The 17,766-nt window shown below is 39.2% G+C and overlaps 1 protein-coding gene across 1 annotated transcript in view; it reads right to left on the bottom strand.

Annotated features, from left to right (window-relative positions):
• Nucleotides 1–5,637: 5,637 nt before the first annotated feature.
• MUC2 (mucin 2, oligomeric mucus/gel-forming) overlaps nucleotides 5,638–17,766 on the bottom strand; it is a 49,122-nt gene continuing 36,993 nt past the window's right edge. The window contains exons 34-51 of the mRNA XM_055722576.1: nucleotides 16,854–17,028; nucleotides 16,037–16,284; nucleotides 14,715–14,898; nucleotides 14,379–14,583; nucleotides 13,583–13,761; nucleotides 13,198–13,200; nucleotides 13,013–13,082; nucleotides 12,591–12,691; nucleotides 12,419–12,450; nucleotides 12,072–12,249; nucleotides 11,400–11,504; nucleotides 10,738–10,778; nucleotides 9,955–10,077; nucleotides 9,421–9,519; nucleotides 8,625–8,753; nucleotides 7,910–7,949; nucleotides 7,498–7,627; nucleotides 5,638–6,129 (exon numbers count right to left, since the gene is read on the bottom strand). Of these exons, the coding sequence (XP_055578551.1) occupies nucleotides 5,874–6,129; nucleotides 7,498–7,627; nucleotides 7,910–7,949; nucleotides 8,625–8,753; nucleotides 9,421–9,519; nucleotides 9,955–10,077; nucleotides 10,738–10,778; nucleotides 11,400–11,504; nucleotides 12,072–12,249; nucleotides 12,419–12,450; nucleotides 12,591–12,691; nucleotides 13,013–13,082; nucleotides 13,198–13,200; nucleotides 13,583–13,761; nucleotides 14,379–14,583; nucleotides 14,715–14,898; nucleotides 16,037–16,284; nucleotides 16,854–17,028 (2,298 nt within the window). The 3' untranslated portion in view covers nucleotides 5,638–5,873. The remainder of the gene's footprint in view (nucleotides 6,130–7,497; nucleotides 7,628–7,909; nucleotides 7,950–8,624; nucleotides 8,754–9,420; nucleotides 9,520–9,954; nucleotides 10,078–10,737; nucleotides 10,779–11,399; nucleotides 11,505–12,071; nucleotides 12,250–12,418; nucleotides 12,451–12,590; nucleotides 12,692–13,012; nucleotides 13,083–13,197; nucleotides 13,201–13,582; nucleotides 13,762–14,378; nucleotides 14,584–14,714; nucleotides 14,899–16,036; nucleotides 16,285–16,853; nucleotides 17,029–17,766) is intronic.

The raw sequence follows: 17,766 nt of genomic DNA, 5'->3' as shown, positions 1-17,766 counted from the left end.
GCAGAGAACTGGTTGAGGTGAGAAGCTAAGCAACCTTGGTCTGGTTTTTTTTCCTAAATTGGACTTAGACTATGTCCTTGTTAAGGACTTGATCTAGAATTCTGTCAGAGCATTTCTACTGCACTCATGAGACTGTGATCATTCTGAAATGAACCACGATTTTTTGCAGTAAGCAGCTAACTCTTATATGTCACCCAAGTTCAGAGCTTGCCTTGCCTTGAACATTGTAGTCACTAAAACCAAAGCAGTATTGTAGATGGCTGAATTCCAATTTTCTTCTAAATTCAAATGACTATCCAGAGGAAGGAAAACCAAGACAAATGGGACCAGTCGTTCCCCAGGCTTCTGCTTAGCACATTGAGAAAGTTAGAATTAGCCACCCAGTATCTAGCTGCCCCTAGTGTGCTGTGTTTAGCTTAGGCTCCATGCATTTTTAAGGAGAAGAATGAGCTTACAGCTCTCATAGATGCTGCAAACGAAGTGCAAGAAGTGCTCAGCTACACTAGTCCAAAGGGACAGGCTATTGACATTTCGCTGCTGTGTCAGGTCACAGGCATTGTGTAAAGACACATTCTTCGACCACGGTTCCTGTGGCCTTTTGTAACTGCTTAAGAGAGCTGCCTGAAGAAAGGTGCTCCTTCCCAACCCCAGGTCTGCCCTACTTTCTCTCTACTTCATTTCTGCCAAATAGGGCAGATGTACGTATGTTGCTTCACTTTCTATCTGAGGATTCTTTTCCACCTTGCTCCCCACATACATGCTAATTTTTGCACGACTTGAAAATCTGTGGTGCTTCTCTTATCATTAAGTCAGACTGAGATCAATGGAGTAGCTTCTTCTCTGGGTGAAGATTAGCATTTGTGTGACTAACTGAATTAGGCTCTCAGGACCAGTCCTTGGTTTTAGCCCTCAAAGTAAACAAGAAAGTTTTCACCTGTCAAATGTACCATATAACATGACCAGAAGCAAATGTACAGAATGATTCTTACAAGCTACTCTTTGTAAGAGTAACTGCTTATCACTGGAAGATCTGTGATTTCCTGGAACTGGGGAAGCTCAATGGCAGTTGGGAGAACCATTTCTTTGGCAGATGGTAGAAAGGAGCTTAGCCAAAAGCATAGCAAAAGCTGACATAAAGTGTCTTCTGTCTTTACACCACTCTGCAACAGAAAGATGTTCTGATATGGAAGTTGTTGCTCCAAAGCAATATAAGAAATACATTATGTATTTTTTATAGTAACACTATGTTTTATGAGTTTTTTCAAAGCCTTGGAATAAGGAAAAAAATTACAGCAGTGGTTTTCACTGTTCTAGAGACTAGTTTGTGAAAGGATTTCAAGCATTTTACATATGAATGCTGAAAAACAGGAACATTAAAGGAAGTCCAGGTTGAACATACCAGATTTTAAAAGGATGATGCTGAAAAAGAATTTACAGGATTTTCTACATTAGTGATGGGAATATGGCTTGTGTAGCCTGGTTGGAAGTTAGTCTGGGAGGTTGCCAGTTAAGATCACAGTTATTTGAGGTAGTCTGAAAAGATTTGAGTTAATTTAGGAAATTTGGCCTAGGAAGAGGGCTGCATACCTTGAAGAATTTGTTCTGCCTTAAAACACTCCTACCCCTCAAAGCTTCTGGTGGGAGATGAAATCTCAGAAATTTTCTATCAGTGTTACAGCTATTTAAATGTATTTCAGGTTTTTGTGGGACCTAAAGTTCACAAGAGTTTTCTTTTCTATGGTCTTACAGTTTGTAAGTCTATTTGTGCCTCTTTTCCCAGTATCTACTTGCTTTGCTACACAAGCTTAAACAGTGCATAACAAGCACAGTAACTACATGATTATTTACTTAGGGCTTTGCCTTTGCTGAAGTCCTTTCACTGGGGCTTGTGTGCAGAGTTGCATGTGCTTAGTTCAGTGAAGTGTGGTTTAACAAAGTACAGTCTAACAGTAAATTACTGAAAATTTCATCTTACCCTTCCTCTTATACAGCACAAAATGATAATGTTACACTATGTAGCTATATCACTAAACAAGGTAGTTATTAGATCAGAAATCCCTACCTTGTATCATTTTGGGGAGGGTTCTTCTTGGTTTGCATGTAGCTTTTTCCTCCCTTTCTGAATCCCATCTGCCACACCTCAGATAGCAGCAGTGATTTTTCCATATCGCTAACAAGCATTTTCCTTTCTGCCCCTGGTGTTTTCAAAACACTTGTCTAGTAACAGTTCATAAAACTGTGCTCACTTTATCAACAAATCTGAGAACTCCATTGTAACTCCAGATGAAGGTTCTCACTATATTACTGTAGAGTCATATGAGCAACACTGAATTTCCAGCACACCTCCAGGTAATTAGGAAGAAATTGTCTGAGCTTCACATTACCTTAGAGAAAACTGCAACTGGGAATGAAACCCACGTATGTCCACCTATAAGGTACATGCCACAACCACTTTGCTTCCAGGGAAGTATGCAACCCACCACAAGGAAGGCTCAGGGTGCATCTAAGGGGATATTTGTGCGTATCCCCCCTCAAGTGGGCCACAGTGCAACAGGACAATGGGCTTTTTCCTTTTGCTTATTAGAGTGGCTAAGCATGTCAAGTGCTGCACTGGAGGCCCTCAGCTGCAGTGCTTTTTACTCCTGTAGTAACAGCACCCACCCTGAGCTGCAGACAACCCACTCAGGTTTGCTCCAGCATTTGGCAGTGGTCTCCTACAGCTAGCTCTATGCCGTGAGGAGCTTCCTGTGAGTCCGCAGCTTCCTGGGAAGGATTTGCTTCAGTTCCCTGCTGACTTGGAGGAGCCTGCACCTGAGGCAAGGACTCAAAAATCACAGCCTCTGGCAACCAAGACAATAATCATGTTACAGGTAAATCCTAGCCCCAGCCTGTACTGGGGAATTTCAACCAGCCCATTTAAGCCCTTCCTGCCCTTAGGGAAGGCAGCTATAAAGCCATGAGGTTTTTCTTTTTGTTTGGTTCACCAGAATCTCCAAGCAGGTTCAAGCACTTCTTTGAGGGCCTCAGGGACACATTCAAACCCCAGGCTTAGAGGAACTCTTCTCATCTCTTCCTCAGGGACATTATCACAAAGTGAAGCCAAACCAAGCAGCTGTTGGGAGACCAAGAGCTAGGACCCTGGCTTTTTGTATCTTCAAGGGCTGTGTGGTAGAAGTCCCAGTTACGTCCCAAGAAGGCTTCCTTCTTTTTCAAAGCAAAACTAAAACTGCTAAGTAACTGGAGATGAAGAAAAAGAAACAAACCAAACAGAAACCCTTTGCCACCAATGAAAGTGGGAGTCTAGACAGAAAGTCTAACACAAGATGAACGCAGGACTCAGCCATGGAGACATGAGAGTGTTTTAGCCACTCTGCCACCAGCTGAACTCGGCTGGGGCTCTTGCTACTGCTCCCTTCTTGCTAGACTCCAGGAGATGATGAAATTCCTGGAGAACTGAGTCATTCTTGGAGGACAGAGGCAGTCAATCCCATTCCCTTCCAGCACCAATGCTTTTTGTGAAGCTGCCAGTGCCCCTTGCAGAAGGTTTTGCCTGGGAGACAATGGGATCAGAAGGTTCCACCATCTCCTCTGAGCCCCTAAAGGGCTGTCATTGCCTTGTGAGAGTAACAGATTTTTTCAGTTTTCCCTCTGGGTTTTCCAGATGAATCTCTGCTTGTGACCTGCAGACCAACGGCTCTTGCTTAAGAAACAAAATGCTCCATGGGGTGAGGTAGGACAGGTTTCCATTTATTTCCAAGAGGATTGTAAGAAGTAGCAAAAGTGCTGCTCACTCCCTGCTACTACTGCTCTCCTTGTAGGGATCCACAGTTAAAGCTTCTTTGCTTTCTTTCTTTCCACAAGACTATCTGCAGATTTCTCAGCTGGAAAAAGTTCAATCTGTTTAACTTTGTCATCCAGTTCCAATGGAAATACAGGTGCAAAGTGAACTGCAAAGTTCTGAGGTGACTAAGAGTGCAGAAAGGGGTGGAGGTTTGACACGTACAGTTTGACCTAGAACTGCCAAGCACTTGTAAGTAAGAATTCTCTGACAGCATCCACTTGGGAGCCTGCTTATGTGCAACACTGACCCAGCACTAAAACTGAAGGCGCTGCTATGATCCAGACCACTGTAAGGAACACCATCCTGTGCACGCATGTAAATCCCTGTCAGAATAATTTTTTTTCCAGTGCATACAAGTGTCTGTGTGGAAATAGGAGCACTCATTCTTCTCAGTGGTAAAACCCTTTACTTGAAGTACAAAATCCCTTTTGGAGGCAGCTTGCTTTTTTTGTGTCTGGAGTGATTTAACATTCTTAGCTATAGACTGCCCTGCAGTGGCAAAGCCAAAATCTGCAGCCTTACTGTCTTTTATACAGGATCTTTTGAATCCCTTATTTAGAAGTAGTTTGCTCATCACCAGAGGGGACAGAAAGAGCCCATGCAAACTACAGAACAAATGAAAAAAATTAAGCAAGGGAGATTTTAGCCTTCAGTGTAAATATGATATGCAGCAAAATGCCACTATTGACTTGGAATATTTTATCTATTTTTCAATAGGAGTCAAGGCAGATTTGATCAGACTTTGTGTCTGCTGTCTCCAGAAGCTATCTGCTGACTTCAGCTACCTCTCCCTCTCCTACAGAAACTATCTTTCTAAGCATAGTGTTCTAAAGAGGCAAAACTTCTGGAGTTTCATTTTCTGTACTTTCCTACCAGTGTCTGCATTCTAAGGTGCCACACATTTGGCAGGGCTAGCAGTAGCACAAAATGGTGCCACCAATTCTTTAGGTAGTAAAAATGTCTGTATTCAGGTTGGCTGTGACTCAAGCAGTTACTTTAAGTTCTCAGAAGGTTAAAGCACAGTTAGTTTTCATTAACAGAGAAACAGAGACAATATAATACCAAAAGCAATTTTCACACACAACAGGTGTGGATTACCCTCTTTGTACTTCAGATGGTTCAAGAGAGATGTCCATTTTACCTAATCTCCTTCATCTTCCCTCACAGTAAGGCCAGATGAACCGGCACTTCAGAATACAATTCAGCTAAGCTCCTTTGGATATGTCCTTTGTTGTGGGACAAATGAATGTCAAAAATGGTTATTTCTCTTCGTGTCCTGTAGAGAAAGCCTAGGATTATATAGCTCAGAGATGGGCATCTGTTTTGCAAAAGTTGGAATGTGGAGGGCTCTTGCTGTAGTACTAATTATATATCCCTCAAGAACTGTAAATGAACTTCATGCTCCCATAGCTGAGGGACTACTTTCTTATTGAAAATATGTAACTGTGATGAACTGAGACAGTTCTAACACACAGAGCCCTGCTAAAATAAGATCTGGCGCTGAACTAGAAGTTTCTTTGAGTCATCCTTCACATCAATCACTTCATGATCATTATTCAACTTTGGTTTTGTTCTGGCAGACAGCATCAACTTCTGCCCCATCTTACATGTTGGGTCCTCCAGACAGTACCTTCTGATATTTCAGCTTTTAATGAGCCAGAAACACATACCCCAAAAATTTAGGAAATACTTCAGTTGACTTATGGTAACTTGAAAAAGAACTTTTCTTCTCTTTTAAAACTCAGGCTCATCAAGACAGCACATGAATAAGTACAAAATCCATGTTTTTTGAAGTGTGCTTTTAATCATTCAGAGAAAATAAGCTGATTATAAAAGGACCCTAAAGGTTATATTCTTGCAAGTGCACAAAACTGTGTTCTTATTTTGTGCACAAATAAATAGAACACTGTTAAAAATAATCAGAGAACAAACAGGATAAAGTAACAGGAACAGTGAAAAGTTCCAAAGTAGTCAAGGAAGATGAGACTGGTGCATAGTCCTTTTAGGTGACTGCCGCTAGGTTTTTTCCCCTTCATTTTGATGTCAAGCTGATGGCCCTCTTGATACGGTTCAGAGTGCTTGCCTTGTCATTTTCTTCTGTGCTCTGCGACTCGCTGGACTGTGAGCTGCTGCATTCAGTCTCTTGACAGCTGCAGCTTTCCACGTATATATACTTATGTGAAATGGAATGCCCAGTGGGGCATTTCAGTTCCACTTCCCTCACAGAAGTCCTTGATTCCTTGCAGCAGGAACAGCTGTGGTCCATAGAATTGGCCTCAGCAGAGTATCTGTTAACATGGAAAATGGCAACATTACTCTGTGCCAGAAGCCAGCATATAGAGGAAAGGGTGAACTTAGGTACAGAACTCTTGTGAAAAGTTTGGAATAGCATGTCCAAGAGCCACAGTTGTAGCTAATCTGACACATCAGTCGTTATAACAACATGCTTTTAAAATGCATTGCATTTGCTGAGATTTCTCTGTGATAGAACAATCAGTATTGAAGTCCTAGTAAAAAAGCCCAGTGAGTTCTAGGGGCTCAGCTACCTTAGATTCCTCTCATCATCCCAGTGCTGATGGATGTTAAATACACCATACCAACAATTAAGGGCAGACAGAGCCCTGACACAAATAAGAAAACTGATTAGACAAGTGGCTACAATGCCATCTTCAAAACTGGCTACAAGGGCTACAGTTGCATCACGTGAATCAAAATCAGGCAGTGTTAAGAGAAAGGGGAAGCAGCAGCTCTTTCTGTTGCTACCTCACAGCAAGGTATTTTTTGCAGCCTTGCGTTCATCAGTTTCTCAAGCACCATTCCTAACCTGCAGAATCTCTCAACATGAGGCTACAAACTGTGTCAAGAGCCATCTTTTCCTTGTATTTGTGTGCAGAGGTAACCACAGCAAGACTCTTAAAATCATAAGGTATTACAAAATACTAATGAACCCCCTGGCCAATCGGGGTTCAATCTGAGACTAAAGATCAGTTTCCTCCCATGTAGGATGCCCTTTGGCATACTCAGTGATAGGCAGCAAATTACAGTTTCTTTGGGGAGTTAGAGTTATGTTTTTACAGTGTTTTAATGGCTCAGTACCAGGTGTCCTACCAGCCACTTTCTTACAGATTCTCTCATTTCAGAGGAAAATGTACAGTGAAACTACTCTGCTAACACCACCCCTAAAGCACTTGTTTTCTGATTTCTTTCCTGTATAAAATTGCCCGTGTTTGAATCTTCCTTTAAAAGATGTATGTGTATTTCATTTTATATGTTAATTATTGAGAAGCAGCTTTTCAGCTTATGAGCATCAGGTCTGGCTGCTCTCTGAGCTCATTACAGGAAGTAATCCATGTTCTTTTGTGATAATTTCTAGCCAAGGTGGCCTGACACAAATGACAGACAAGCCAGTTCTTAATGGATGAATAAATCTTACCATAGCTGTCTGAATCCCAAGGCAATTTAATACACTTTTCTACTTTGTAATAAGATGAATCAACTGTTCAATCAGAGGTTTCATGATTTTGTGCTCATGATTTAGGGAGCTGACAGTTTCAGGTCTCCTACTACTCCATAGCCTACCTATTTATTGTTCCTTTTATATAAACAAGCTCCGTGCCAGTAGAATTCAAATCTTATTGTCTGATCAGTTTACTTACAGTGAGAAGGTTCCACATGTTCCTTCACATTCAGTCATAACAACTCTGTTCACAGAACGGCAGCCCTTATAGAGGATAAAGTCTTTTCTTTGATGGACAGCACACGGTGCAGGACTATCCAGAGGTGCACCTATAGAGAAAGATCATAAAAAACTTTCACTGAAAGTAGCTCCAGAAGTTCCTTGCAGAACTCTCAGGGCTTCACTAGGGCAATCAAAAGAAGTGTCTTAAGTGGTCTTTCTGCTTCACTTTAAACTTTCCCAGAGAGATCAGTCAATGCTTGGAATAACAAACAAATATAGGAGAACCTATTTAAATACAAACATATCAACCTCTATGGCTGGAAAATGGGCTGATTTAAGAGGAAAATTGATTCTCTGTATTGTTGATTCAGGTACACTGGCATACTTACAAGTTTTGCAACAGCCGTTAGGTAAGAATGTAATAGTTCCCTAAAAGAACAAAGAAATAGGAAATAAACATTATTTTCTTTCCCTGTATTACAGAGACTTTTAGGCCAATAACTGAGGAGAGCAATTCCTCAATGGCTGGAAATAACCAGTGAAAACTGTAGCATTGGTGCGAATAAACAAAGATAATGGTCTCTTCCAGACTTGAAATCTATTAATTTACAAAGGATTGTGGAAATAAAGATAAATGCTTTGTAGGAAGTCTACAGTTAACATCATGAAATTTTCCCTCAGAAACAATTCCAAAAAATGTTTTCTTAAACACTTCTCTATTTGAATAGGGAGTATGCATGGTGTTACTGGCAGCCTACTGACTGAATAGCTTGTGTTTCTGTAAGATTCAAGAAAACATGGTTCTTGTTCAGAGAGGACCCCGCAGAAAGCAGTCAGCAAGGACTTTGTACCTCAGTGCTGACCAGCGTTTTGGCGACTGAGAGACAGCTGCCAGCTATAAGCCTTGAACTCTTACTCAGGTATCTTATTTTATACACTCTAGAGGTCTGCATGGATGCAGCAGAAACTTTTGTCCTTGGGACTGAGCAACTTTGGTGAAAGGTTGTCAGAGCTTAATTTGACTTTTGTTGCTAGTTAGGTGGCTGAACTAAACTGAAGTAATCTATGCATTGAGTAAAAGGTAAGTTTTCCATATTTACTTACAGGTTTGCAGCTTTTCTCACTGAATGCTGGGCAGGTAATCTCAGATGTGGAGGAGATAAGCTGGTTGTGGACATTTACACAGCTATAAATGGTGCAGTTGTTGTAAGGATCACTTTTAAACTCTCCAGGCTGCAAGTGAAATACAAAATTTAATAAGAAAAGCTGAAGGGAGCTCAGACCAAAATTTTCCTGCCCTCTGACAATGACTTTCCTCCTGTTTACTAATGAATTATTTTTAGGTTAACAGTAGTTTTGGATAAATATTATTACATGTATTGCAATATGCCATATGTGGAGAGAATCTTCAGTTTTACATGGGATTTCCCTTGTAAAAGAAAAATCCCTCTGAAGTATTAGGGTACATTAGAGTTATTAACGAAATCATCAGTGCCAATGGATTTTGCCTAAGGAAAGCTAAACTGTTATACGGTAATTAAGAACAATCCTAAACTTCCACCCTACAGAGGCAATAAAATTGTTTCATACTCAGGCTTTACTAGTGATTTTCAGTACACAGAAATCCAGTAATATAGAAAAGCCCAAGCCTGCAGACACTGCAAGAAAACCCCTTCCAATGGTATTGGATTTGTCATTCCAGGAAGTTTCTCCCAGAAAATTTGATTTCATGTGCCCTTCCTTCAGGCCAAAACATTGTAGATCAGCTTTGCTTTAGGTAAGCCTCTGACCTTTCAGGTGCAAACTTACACTAAGCCTCATCTCTGACAAGATGATGTTCCCGCTCTGGAAGAGGAACTTTACAAATTAGGTAGAGACATAAAATGTAGAGCATACTTACACTCAAGACAAGATCAAAATTGTTTCCTGTATGTATAACACACTTGGTCTGCACACATCTTCCACAACATTCACCTTTCACTGGCTGAAGTTCATATCCCTAGATATTAATTAAAAATGAAATCACTATGATGGATGCATTTTTGAGAAATAAATGAAGACATACTAACCCATTAATTGATTATGCTTTGAAGTGCGCTCTACAGATTTGTGCCCTTCTATGCTCCAACCCAACAGAAGACAAGTAATAAAAGACGGCTATAGATGGAATAAATTAAAGCACTATATTAAATATGCCTAATAATTAAATATCACTCTATTAAGTGCTCTGCAGAAATTTCCCAGCTAATCTTCCCAATGTGAAATGAATACTGTAAGATACACAGTCAACTTCAGGACAGTTGGTATCCATGCTGGAGTTGGACTCCAGATTTCTGCTCACTGGCCTTTGATTATACCACTCATTGATCAAACTGCTTTTCACATACATGGGTATTTTGAGGTGGGTTTTGTTCGTTTTAAGTTTGTCACTTACTGGTTCACAATATGTGTTGCATGGAATATGTTCGCATGAGATGATATTCAGTTGGTTGCTGACGTTAACTTTGTCAGTGCATAAACAATTCTGACACTTATCAACAAAGACTGATGAATTTGGCTATAAATTTTAAGAAAAAAAAGGTTTATATGTTAATAAGATATGGCATGGTGGCATACATTTCTTAACTTCCAAAATAATCTCTAAAACAAGCAATGGAAAAGGAAACAATCATAAAGACTATTGGATAGTTATTTGGCTAGCCCTTTATGAAGACATTTTTAAAATAGTGAATTTAATTTAATATGTGTCTTTACTGAAGTCCTATACAGCATTGATAAACTCAGATATTAAAAGGACAGGTGTCATACCAGTATCTGCAATAAAGCAATTACTAGACCCAATAGAATTTATTAGTAATCTAATTCTGTTTAGAAGCATACTTATTTACAAATGTTTTCATTTTTGAAGGCAGAGTCTTAAAACTGTAATAACGTCCTGACAGTAAATGTGGACTGACTTTTTAAAATTTATGCACACTTAACTCTAAAAACAAATGTCTCTCTGATACTGACATACAAGCAACTCTTCATTCTCTTTCATACACAAAAACCTTTTCTGAAAAGATTTAGGCTTTGTGAAATTGATGAACCCCTGACAGGAATTTGAAAACTTCTAAAGCATTGATTGTGCTAGATAAACCTCCTCATAGCACTTCTGATAAACCATACAAAGTGATCTTTTAAGCATTTTCAGAAGACTGTTGAAATAGGAACTTACCAAGAACTCAGCATTCTGATGTACACAAACCCTCTTGGGAACTGTTAAGAAGCAAGGATTAGGTGGTTACACAGGGGGAAAAACCTACCAGTCTTCACCCCACTCTAGTCAAACTCATTTCTTCCACAATGAATCATAATGCATATGATCAAATACATTGGTTATTCCCCATTTCTCATAGCAGATATGACATACATAAAGTATAAGAACTAATACTGCATGTGCAAAAAGGGAGGAAGATTTGTCCCAATACACATGGTCCAGTTCATAGCCAAGAACGTCCACTTAACGGGTATAAGTAGTTCCTTGTTTTAGTTACCAAGAACAAAGCATACTTTGTAAACCTGCCTTCTACTGGGGATGCTTACAGGGACATTTTGCTAGATTAAACTAAGACCACACTCCCGTTTAATTCTATAGCTGTTCTTACATGTACTTACAACCAGGAAAATTGAACTTGAGCCACCTGAGCTATTTCTGATTTCACAGTTGTTCGTCATAACCATAGCAGTAGTGACCAGTGCTAATAGTAAACAATTTGTAGGATTTTGCTGTATTTATTACTTCTTTCAATAGGCTATTTCATACAGTCTTACTAAGTGTGATGCTAAATTACATGCTATATAATACTAATCATTAGAACGTATTTCCAAGGGACTTACCACACTGGTACACAGGACAGCACTGACCACTGGGAATATGAGAATGAACTTCAAATCCCAGTGTACACTTGGGGGCTTTACTTGTGCACAAGCTTGTATTGCATTCTGGAAAAAAAAAAAAAAAAAAAAGGAGTAAGGCAGAAAGTAAACTAAATCACAGCTACTGGAAACAGGCATCCATTAAAGCATTTAGAATAGACTTTCCACTGCTAGGAAACAGCCCAGATCCTCCCAAAGAAACAAATTGCAGAAAAAGAACACGTTTTTTCCTACTAAATCCAGGCACTGGACTGGGGGAAATGCACTAGTTTATGAGACTTTTTCTACTAGGTAATTACCAAGAGTTAAAAAAGTTTCACAATTCTTTGCAGAGAAGTAGTGGACAACTGCTACTCTCTCCAAGGCTGCAGGTAGCTGCTGCAAAATTAAAACCCCCATATAACTCCATAATCTACCTGCATGTTACTTGAGTATAAATTCATTTATGTGGGGTCATTGCAATATTAAAACGTATTTTCCCTAACATTGCATAAGTTGATTTTAAAAAACATGAGGAAAGACACTGTTTTGTGACTCCCTGCTGTGGGTCTCTGGTGCTAAACTAGTTCATTTCTCTTTTCCTTTCTATTACTAAAAGGTACAGAAAGACTAGAAACAAAAGGATAAACTCACTGCATGTGACAATGGGGCAGCAGGAGTCTTCAGAATTTACTTCGTTGACCTCATAGAAGCCTTCTCCATCACAGCTGGTCTTATTTTGTTTAGCACATTCATGAGGCTCACATACAATGCCATTTTCGCCTTCCAGGCAAATACAGTCCTGACAGTCTACTGTAAACCTTTCCCCAAACTGTCATTAAAGAAAATAAAGTGTGTGATTGCATGGTTACAAATTAAAAAAAAAAAAAAAACAGAGATAAAAACAGGAATGAAAGGTTGGGAGATCACAAAACAAGACTACACCCTTGTCTCCCCATCCCCAGCCTCCATTTGAAATACAAAAGCATATGGCAGCATACCTCTCTGGGTATCTTATCCACTCCAACACAGCCTGTGAAAATATCAGAACAAATTTCTATTACCACTCATATAACAGCAGAAGTACTGCATACAGTCAGATCTATATTGCATGCATGAAAAGGAAATAACAAAGAAAACGTGCATGCATCCAAGTGAAGCAGTAAAACTCACCACAGGTTTTCACACAGACATCCACACCAGAGTCATACAGCATTGTTCCATTAGGACAGAAACAGCCTTCCACACGTTTAGATGAAGTTTCGTTTTGTTGGCTGTGTGAGACAAAATGTTCAGAGGAACACCATTATTATCATAGGCATGCAGAGAAGGATTATGCCAAATAACCTTTCACTGAAGATACAGTGGCAAATGATCTGCACATTTTCTATTTAGTTATTGTCAGTGTTCATGTTTGGTATTGCCAAATGGCATAAACCGTACAGACACACAGACTTAGGATCAAGAGGAAAATGGTACCAAATTTGACAGACAGATTAAGACATGACAGGAGGTTGATTTCTCCTATCCACCTATGCATTAGATATGACTGAACAGTTGTAGAAGTTGTAACTAACAGTGAAGGGATTATTTACCTTGATTTGCAGGTTATCTCTTTAATAGGACCACATGCTCTGTATTCTTTACCTGAGGGGCATTTATAAGCTGGAATGGGAGAATAAAAAGGAGGAAGAGCTCAGTAACAGTATGATGTAAAAGCCCTATGACCTTACGCCAAGTAATTAAACACTGACTACTCATTTTCCTATACATCACTGACAACCTTGAGAAGCAAAGAGAAAAAAAACAACAGGTATCAGTCTCTGAATGGAGTTTTTTTATGCAGCTTAGCCATGGACATATAGCGTTAAGGAGATAAAACCATGTTTTTATGTATGCCAGCAAAACAAACTGCCTATGTACAAAAAAGTATCTACTGATATAGATGTTTCTGATACAGTCAATAGATGTATATTTTTGCAGGCTCATTTATCATTTCCACTGTTAAAAATATTACTGGTAAATTACTTAAGGAGAGCAGCTGGTGTGATTTATTGGTGTCTTCATTGCACGGAAAGTAATACGACTTAGCATTAGGATATTATTGCCAAAACAGTTCCATATAAGCTTCCCTAATTCTTCAAGATAAATGGCCAAATACTTACAGCAAACACCATTGGTATGATTTCTCCAGTCAATGCATACACTTTGATCAGCACAGACAGCAGCATAGGTTTGCAGACTTGAGCATTCCAGGTCTAAGTTGGGAAGTACACAACTATCAAAAACACAGGCTGCATAGTATTTTTCAGGCTGGACAAAGCCATGGCATGGCTCAAACACACTAGAAACAGAAACATTTATCATTATCAGTTACTGCATAATCCATGAATTCTTCAGTGTGCTTAAAATTATAATGTGGCAACAGTGGTGCTAGGAGATGTGAACAAGGGCTATTACTGAGACATTACAAGAGCACTTGAGCAGTTACCTAGATTGTAACCTTTCAACACATCTTAAAGTTTTCTCCCCTCACCTACAGAACACTCAGGCACCAATAATTTCTGTCCAGGAGCTACATGAATATTACTAGTATAACCATGAACTACTTTGCTACTTTTCAATTCTGACATGACATTCTAAAAATTAAGATCTCTGATTTCAGTTGGACTCTGTTTTCTGCTAAGTGAGGGTATAAAAAGGCAAGAGCATAGGACAGTGGTGGACAGAGAGTGTAGGAGAACATGAGAACATCAAGAAAGGCTAACGTAGCAGCCAGAGGGTTGGAAGCAAACTATCAGCAAAAAAATGACATCTAGTAGCAGCAAAAGGAATAGAAGCAACCCACAAAGCTACAAGAAATAGAGCAATAGTTAGAAACACTTTTGATTGAGAAATGAATCCTAAAATTGCCACTTAATTTGAAGATCAAAGGCTTATAAACACCAGAGCAATGTCTACCTTCCCAAAAGAAGCTCACAGATGGAAGATTCTTTGCAAGGCTGCACTGGGGCTGTGCCAGGTACTTTTGTAGGAGATAGGCCTGGAGAGCACTGTGGTTTGGAGGGATCAACCACTTGCCAATGATCTGCCATGGTTTCACAGTTTTCTGCAATGTTTCCGTTTGGCAACATGCAGTCATCTGCTGTGTTGTTATTGCAAGTGCCTAAAATTGGTAAGGGGAGAGAGAATTCACTCACAGATTTGTCATCAAGTTCCATTCATCTTTGTGGCAGGGCTGTCATTTAGCTGTTTGTGGTTTTCTAAGAGTACAAAAATTACAACAGTAAGCCTTACCACACTGTCCTTGAGTGTTGTTGCCAAACAGGCTGTAGGGCATTCTGATAGAAAAGGACAAGCCATTGTAGGTCACATTCATTTTTAGTTCAGGAATTTCCACCACACGATTTATGCCTGACTCGTAGATGCTCAAGCCAAACTTCTTATAAGGCAAAGACACTACCTGTTTGTTTACTGTCACCTGTTAATTAAAAGAAAACAGAAAAGAGACATGTATTTAGTTTGACTGTAGAAAACTGACCATTCCTTTGCACTGGTGATAAAATGTAAAGGCAAATAATGTGCTTTTAGTTTGTAACAATTGTCCCCGTGTTTCAGTTTACATTACTGGAAAGCCAAACTTCTCTTCTCTGAGCCAAAGAAAAGGCCTATCAGCCACTGATAAACTAGGCTCAAATTCAGTGTTTAAATCAGCTAAATTCTAATACTCAACAGATTTATTATAGTCACTATGGTGTTGAGGACACTGCATGGAAGTGCAATATAAAATTATCCTAAATTCCCAGTGCATGAAGTTTTAACTTTCGTGGCATAAAGAGAACATGCTTGTAGGAAAGTTAAATTAAATAAATAAGCCAAAATTTTTATTATTTATTTAAACACGGTAGCTATTATATACCTATGAAACTAACCCTACTACTTTTACTCAGCAATGGTAGATGTCCTTACTTTGGAGGGAAAAAAAGGAGTCTAAATGTTGCAAATTTTCAACAATATGCTGCAATCTAACTTGTAACATTCCCACACAGTAATGCATGAAAATAAACCAAACAAACCCCACAAACAAAAGCCTAAAACCAAATGCTTCTCACCCAGTTTTGAAGCCCCAAAGCCGGGACATGACGTTTATCCATGAAATAAACACACAAAAGCCCCTATTCTGAAGAACTGAAAAGGTGACCCCAATCAAAGCTAGTATATGATACTTTTTAAGAATACTTAAGCCCATTACTTTATTGTTACATCTAGTTTATGCTGTATCCTCCCATTCAACATTTATTCTTTTCCTTTGTTACACTAATTATAAATTAATCATTTCATATCCTTAACTCTTAGAAATTTGTCTACACTAGTGTATTTAGGAGAGATAAGGCAATGCAAATATTTGAGATACAAAAGGTAAAAAGTTGTAGAAAATTTCCCCATATTCAGCAGCAAAAAAGCAGTCCTTCAAAGCAGATCTATTTTATAATCCAAATTGGTACTAAATCTAAAGCACAGAATCCTCTTTCATTTTTTCCCTAACATTGTGAATACAATTATCAGGTTGACACTGTTAATATTTTAATCAAGAATTCGAAGGTAATATTTTCCAATACCTCTACTTGCAAAGTATTTGGTTTGACTGTTGCTATGCGCACTTCCTGAGTCTCGTGTCTCACAATGAGTGTTCGAGGACAGGAGACTACATCCCGTGTATCACAATGGTAATTATCAATGTAGACACCAAAGTTGTCAACTTTCTTAGATATCTCTTCCACAAGGACGTATGTACAATTCCCCTGATAGCTGTAGTACAGTCCATCAAAAGTCATGTAATGTGGGTCTCCCCAGCCAGTGCAGTAGCCTGCGAAAACATACAGCTAGGTTAGCTTCTTCCAGCAACATACAGAATCGGAGCAGACTACAAAGTCAATAGGAGTAGGAATCATCTCATCCAACTTCAATCATTTAAATTTTTAAAGCATGTATGTCAATGAATGAGATTATTATCTAAAATTCATCAATAATAGAGGAAAACCAGGCACTTTCAGGGCACAGTTCATGCAACATTTCTGAAAGACAACTGAAAATAGGACTAACTGCACCCTAGATATACCTTAACCGATACTGATACTCTAAACAAGTAACTTACACGTAGGCTTCCAGCCTATAGATGTCTGCATGTGGACATTTAAACCCTGCCTTGGGAGACCGATTTATTCTACTAACACAATAGTTATGTGGATATTATGGCAAATTAAGCAAAAGCCCCCTGTTAGCTAAAGAGAATAAATGAAACACTCCAAACAGACCAACACTAGAAATCTGAGGGTCACAGCCTTGTGCAATACTTGTCCCATGATAAATATTGTTGCTCTTGACATTAGTATTATTCCCACAACAGATAAAATATTCAACAAAATATATACTTACAATCACACTCCCAGTGCCAACAGCATCCATCCTTATCAAGAACTTGCACAGGAGAAAGCCCATTGGCACATGTAGGTTTAGGAGGTGGCTCACAGATTATGGGAACCACCTGGACTATATCATCTTCTATACATATTGCCTTAATGCACTCACAGAGCCACCACGACTCACCTGGCTGTGTTTGGAAAGGGAGGGGGGGTGGGGTGGAGAGAGAGAAACCTTATGAAGCAGTCAGACTGACAACAGTTATGCCTGAATATCTTTTGCAGAGTTTTAAAATGCCATACGTTTATTGACAATTTCCTCCCCACCCCAAGTCTGAAAATGGGAAGAAGTACAGCATTCAGCACCATCAAGGTCTGCAAGATGAGCTAGAACTACTGATAGCTGCTAAGTGAAAAGCATTACTTATAAAAGTCAAGCCAGTAACCTGAAGGTTTTTTCCTAAAAAAAAAGTTTAAAAAAATTGTGTTTTTTAGTTTCAGCTAAGTTAGATGTCTGATCTAATCTCATCACCTACACTCCCTTTCTAATCAACGGTGAATGACACTGATCAGTAACAGTGAACAACATATGATGAATCTCCTTCCATGAATACTGAGAACAGATTAACAGCTAAAGCTACAGTGAACACTGGCTATCTGGGGAGTAATGCCTAAGGTGATTACATACAGGCATTGTGACTGTATGCATTTTTTCTGTCTTCCATGTATATCTTTTATCCCTATATCCCATGTATAACTTGCCATGTATAACTTTTATCCCTGCAGATCTACTGAGCAAGTTGGTAGACATCTAAGCTGTGAGGAGGCTTTAGAAATGTACAATACATTAGCTTGTTTATGTCAGAGGTGAAAGGTTCCAAAAACTTCAGAAACCTCAGTCATAATTCATGAGTATTTGGATGCGTTGA

Source organism: Falco cherrug, chromosome 10 (genome assembly GCF_023634085.1).
Source record: "Falco cherrug isolate bFalChe1 chromosome 10, bFalChe1.pri, whole genome shotgun sequence".
NCBI lineage: Eukaryota > Metazoa > Chordata > Aves > Falconiformes > Falconidae > Falco > Falco cherrug.
Note: the sequence above shows the minus strand (reverse complement) of the source record. Positions and strands in the feature narration are given on the sequence as shown.